At 47.7% G+C, this 5,878-nt stretch overlaps 1 protein-coding gene across 1 annotated transcript; it reads left to right on the top strand.

Annotated features, from left to right (window-relative positions):
• The first annotated feature begins 549 nt into the window (after window positions 1-549).
• LOC119185982 (acyl-coenzyme A thioesterase 13) lies at window positions 550-5,217 on the top strand. The gene is made up of 3 exons (XM_037434782.2): window positions 550-630; window positions 2,903-3,090; window positions 4,910-5,217. Exons 1-3 carry the CDS (start codon window positions 559-561, stop codon window positions 5,061-5,063), a joined length of 414 nt encoding a protein of 137 aa, XP_037290679.2. The 5' UTR covers window positions 550-558; the 3' UTR covers window positions 5,064-5,217.
• Window positions 5,218-5,878: the final 661 nt, after the last annotated feature.

Below are 5,878 nucleotides of genomic sequence, written 5' to 3'. Positions count from 1 at the left end.
GTCAGATAGTGCTCAATGTACATGCCAATGGCTGGTTAGGGGGCATTGAGAGACAGGAGAATTCAGCTTTTTGTTGATGCGCACGCTGCGAATTTTTTTATTGTTCAACAACGCACAGAAGAAATCTCCCAACGGCACCACCTTGGAGGTCAAATTGTAAGACTGGTTACACACTACTACTACTACTACTACTTCGTACTCTCCGATAGTAGAGTAGCTGGTACTCTAAATATTTACCTATTTTTCTCTAAATAATTACGCAAGCGATGGGTCCAACTGAGTGCGGGGCTGAACACAGCTCGTGAGCTCATTCAAGGCGTAATTTTCGTCGGCACGGCCTCGTGAAATGGGGGGCTTTGTACTCTCACACAGCTTTGTGCTCCCACCGACTACGTTCCTCTATGCAAACGCTTTCTTGTGACTATATTTAAAAGTCGCGGACGGCGGCGCAGTGCGAGCGCACGGTCATTTTCGAACGCGCTCAAGTGCCAGCAAAGCTGAAGGCTCATCATCATCATCATCATCATCATCAAATGCTTTCAAAGATAACGCTGCATCATGCCACGCTTTCACCAGATCGTTGCCAACAACCTGAAGAAACTGAAGTATGTTAAGGACTTCACCGATAAGGTATGGCATCTTATTTGTGATTTCTCGATTTTACAACGGAGAATCTCAGTTTGCGGGCGACTCGTTTTCCCGATAGGACGTAAACGATTGCATCTCCAGGAATGTTCCATTAGTAGGGCGAACTCGTGCCAGTGGCTTCCGAGTAACACAGATGTGTAGGAAAGGTGTTTTATCGCTGATCGAAGCACCGCTGTTACACCCATTGACTAGCGTCAGCTGGTGCCGAGGGCAATGCGAACTTGTTCTGTAGGGACAGCTTACTACCCTCTTATTGTCCTTTTATGGCGATAGCACTTCTATGGACACTCTCAGCAGTTCTTGACGGTGTCGCTGACGTTATGTCTCAGATGTGTATATGCAAGTGTACTTAAATAAAAGCCAGAAAGGAACATAAATCGAAAGAAAAAACATCGAAAGCGCCCCTCCCCCCACCTCAACCCAGGACCCCTCGCTACACAAGCGGGCAGCGTTAAAGAGGCCACACGAGATTCATTCTTGGAATGCTAATGGTCGCGATTTGTGTACACCATTTACCACTGGCAGTTCGCAGAGCTGAGAAGGGCTTCAGCGTGTGCTATGTCACCTCCTAGAATGCCAGAAGGGCGCGCTTTAAAGCAACGATGCTCGATTTTGCTTCAGTTTGAATGCTCCTCTTGATTCACACACTAAAGGTTGCACAGTTTTGTGCCCGCTCGACATGTGGTATGCCGGGGAAGCATAGAGTTACTGTATACGGCTCCTTTAGCAAATGCAGTAACTCCAGGTAAGCAAAGCGTCGAACGACACTGCGCGGCAGTAGGCGTAGAGGTGTACGTGCCTCACTTTTGAAGAAAAAAAAATGTAGGAGCGTCGGGTGGTGGTGCGCGACCCAAACACGATTTGAAGTAAGAATTGTGCCAGTTAGTTCGCGCTCGTCCTGTGAATACATGTGTTTTTTTTTTCTCTAGCGTCCTTCCTTGTGTTTGAGCAGCGCGCTGAAAGTGTCGAACTGTGATTGCTAGTTCGCGCTCCTCCAGCGTGAATCTATTGAAATAAATATTGTAGCGATGTTGAAGGACCCTGGCGTGTAATAAAACGTATTTATCAAAGGGCGAACCTGTGCCCACGACTCAAAGTCACTATGGTCGTCGAACGTGTCTGTCGAACACCAAAGATGTCCGTCTTCTTCATCCTTTTCAAGAGAAGTCCCGAGCCCCGCCGTGGTGGTCTAGTGGCTAAGGTACTCGGCTGCTGCCCCGCAGGTCGCCGGATCGAGTTCCGGCTGCGGCGGCTGCATTTCCGATGGAGGCGGAAATGTTGTAGGCCCAAGCGCTCAGATTTGGGTGCACGTTAAAGAGCCCCAGGTGGTCTAAATTTCCGGAGCACTCCACTGCGGCGTCTCTCATAATCATATGGTGGTTTTGGGACGTTAAACCCCACATATCAATCAATCAATCACACAAATCAGAGAAGTCCCGAGCGCGTGGCGCACATCAGCCGGGTCCAGCTGGGTGCTCGTGCCATCATCGTCGTCTCTGTGCAACACTAGACGGCGCGCATGTATGTCCCTCTGCACGCGGTGATGGGCGCGTTGTTTGAATGCAGGCAAGATGTCGCGGCAATATACTTCCTTGGTGCGCAGGGAACGTTTTGGAAGGAAAATAGAACAGAGAGATTGCACACTTACAAGCAATTTTATTGCACAGATGGAGGGAATATGTATACGGTCAAGATGGCGAAGGGATCACACACAGAAGAAAGGACAAATGATGGCGATTGCGTCGGATCTTGAAACGGCTACTTAACTGGAAATATTGTTGTATTCGTTATTCAACAGATTGACTAACGGAGCACCCAGTTCCTGCTTTGCGAGTCAAAAAAGCTTCACATATTTCACGCACTCTCTTGTCCTTATATCTTGTCATCACTTGGCATTCATCAAACTTCGTAATGCACCCAGAATTCACACAGTGATTGCCAACTGGTTGCCCACTGATCCGCGCATCAGGTTTGTATGCTCTCTAAGGCGATCGTTCAAAGAGCAACCCGTCTGACCGATGTAGTATCGACCACATGATAAATAAATCAGATACATGACGCCTATAATGCATTCTACAAACATCTTTGCGTGATTCTTATAGCACCTGATACCCAAAGACACCTCGTAGCTAACTCTTTTACAAAGGGAGCTCAGCTTGTTTTTTTGCCGTGAAGACAACCTTTACCCCAGTTTTTATCATCTGGATGGTCAACTCCAACCAAAGCAGCACCGTTCTCATTGCCTTTATCGCAGGTCAAAATTGTGAAGGTGGAAAAGGGAGTCGCCCAGTTCGAGCTTCGGCTGGAAAAGGAGCACTGCGACCTGCACGGTGCTATGCACACTGGCACGGCATTCATTCTGATAGACCTGTACACGTTTGCGACTGCGACCACGCTATACGATGAGAGCACGTCGTTCACCAGCCTGAACATCGAGGCCAGGTATGTGCTAAGTCACAATTATAATATTTTGCGGGGCTTTATGGCTGGAAACACACCACACTGATACGTTCAAGTTGCATTCTTATTAATGATAACTGTCGAGGTTTCACGTCTCAAGGCCTGCATAAGTTTGTGAAAGACACCGTATGGAGAGTTCCGGATACATGGACGCCCCCCCCCCCGGGGGGTTATTTGACGTCCACCTAACACTAAATACACAGTATTCAACCTTTTGCCTCGGACAAAATGCGGCTGCGGCGGCCGGTACTCGATGAGCCGATACCACGACACATGGACCAGCAGTACAGCACCACACGAAGTAGCATGATTCAATCAACACCAGTGATGACATTTTTTAATAATAATAATATTTATGCCGGTTTAACCAAAATATGAATATGGGTGACGCCGTTGTGGAGAGCTCCGTAAATTTCGACCATCTGGTGTTCTTTAACTTGCACTGACATAGCGCAGCTGCACACGGGCCTTGTCGCCTCCGTCAAAATGCGACCGATGCGGGCGCGATTGAACCCGGGAAGTTCGGAGCAGCAACCGAGCACCACAGCCGCTACACGGTCACGGCGGAGAGTGATGCCCTTTTTAGAGACAACATTCACACACAGAAAAAAAAAAGCTACAGTGATGTAAACTGTGACATATACAATTAAGCTATAATATTCGTCACAAGGTTACGACGGTGCAGAAGGCAGCATGGAGTGAAACAAGTAAGCGTTATACTCTCCTGCGAAGTTGTGCCCAGCAAAGCAAACAATATTCACAACCAAAGTTGGTATCAACGTAGTAGTCGCTCGTCAAACTCGAATCTAAGGTGGAACTTGTTTTCCTGTGGTAGTAAACGTGCGGGCGCTCGAGGGCCATTTCTGCTCTCGGTGTCGCCGTGGGGTTCGGTATAGAGTTCAAATTGTCATGGCATCGCCCTGAACGTCCTTTGTTCAATGTGCGAATGAGAAAGCGCGCGAGGGCTTGGACGAGTGCTCTCAGGCGCAAATGAAACACGCCAGCCATCTTTCGCCGCGCGAAAAGTGCACGACGGGTCCGCTAGAGGCGCTAGCTGACTTCGGATAAAATTGGGTAATTTGACCGGCCGGAATCGGTCGCGCGCTCGTTATCTTGACAGGGATCAGTGGCTGAGCCACACCTTTGCGCCTGCTCTCTTTAGGATGAAGCGATAGACGGCACGAAGGTCGCTTCGCTCACTACAGGTTCACCTCGGTTCGTGCACTGCATAGTTGCGGAGCTCGGATGGTGACTCGAAACTCTCGAGTTCTATTACGACAGCGGCGGTCACGTTCCGATGAAGGTGCGATGCTAGAAGACCATGTAATGTGCGATGACAGCGCACGTTAAAGACAACCAGATGGTCGAAATTTCCGCTGTCATCCCCCACGGCCTTCCTCACAATAATCTTGCGATTTCGACACGTGAAACCCATGACATTCACTCCCTACCGCGACCTCGTTGCCTTATGTAACTTAGTTTTTTGCAGTATTACGCAAGGTCGTACACTAAAGGAGTTAGCTGTCAGCCTTGCTTCCGGATACCTTCTCTATGTTATGCTATCGCATTCATCGCTTCGCCATAGCAGCGAAAATGTCACTTGCTCCAACTTCTGTGCTATATAAACTTTGTTTTTTACGCTGCATTCCTATGCCGTGTTCATAAAGGGTTTGACTTTTCGTTTTCGTTTCTTGAACAAGAAAAGTAGTTGCCCGTGGGCACTTCCAAGAAGAAGCAAAGTATGAATTTGCAACGTTCTAGGTCATTTCTAATGCCCCACTGCTTTCGGTGTTTTTCGTAGGTTTCTGGCTCCAGCGATGCTTGGAAACGAGATCTTAATCAACTCCCGCGCGGCGGATCCAAGCGGAAAGACTGCTTTCGCTGAAATGCAATTTCTCGACAAGGCCACCAAGCAGATCCTTGTGCAAGGATCTCACACCATGTTCTTGTTCTAGAGCAAAATGCCCTGAAATATTTGGCGTGATCATACAAAATTTACAAAGTGTGATAAATAATGGTTGTATAGCCAAGCCGGGATATTATTCAAGTGAAAGTTCAGTGTATTAAGTGCTAGCTGCTGCAAAAATACAAATGGATACTGGTGTTCAAGAGCCTGTTCAATGGCAGTTAATGCTCAAATAAGCTATTCTAGAAAACTTCCAAGTGTTGTACTTGTATTGGTGGAAAAACATATCCGCTACAGACGTGCAGTGTATTACCACTGCACATGATGCATTCAGAGCTTGGGTGGGAAATGAGAGTGGAGGCGCCCTACGAATCATGCATTTTCAGTGAGACAAAATGTGCAACTGTGGCCGAATGTCAGCCAGACGTTTAGAATAAACTCCGAGACGCTAAGTGGAAGGCGTTTATACGCATTTATACAGGCAAGATACAGGTCAGAAAGGCACATGAATAATTTATAAGGTTGTAGAAATTTTACCTGGAAGAGTAAAGTGCTGCTACATGCGCACCTAAAGTATGGCTGATGTAGCTGTTTTTGATGCATCAGGCGTGGTTGCGTTGCTAAGCTACCCGCCAGCCACAAGTTCACTATAACATGATCGAAAACTGAGGGATCGATGTAGCCACCATCGACATTAGGCTGGCACGACTTACATTCGACCTAGTTTGCTTGGGCAGTGGTCACAGTGCGAAGGAGGAGGAAAGAAAGAAGTGGAAGAACAGGGAGGTTATTCAGCTCTTAGACAGGCTGGCTACACTGTTCTGGGGAGAGAGGGTAAGGTGAATAAAAGAAGATGGAAAACAG

The sequence above is a fragment of the Rhipicephalus microplus genome, chromosome 9, assembly GCF_043290135.1.
Source record: "Rhipicephalus microplus isolate Deutch F79 chromosome 9, USDA_Rmic, whole genome shotgun sequence".
Classification (NCBI taxonomy): domain Eukaryota; kingdom Metazoa; phylum Arthropoda; class Arachnida; order Ixodida; family Ixodidae; genus Rhipicephalus; species Rhipicephalus microplus.
This window is presented reverse-complemented; position numbering and strand designations above follow the sequence as displayed.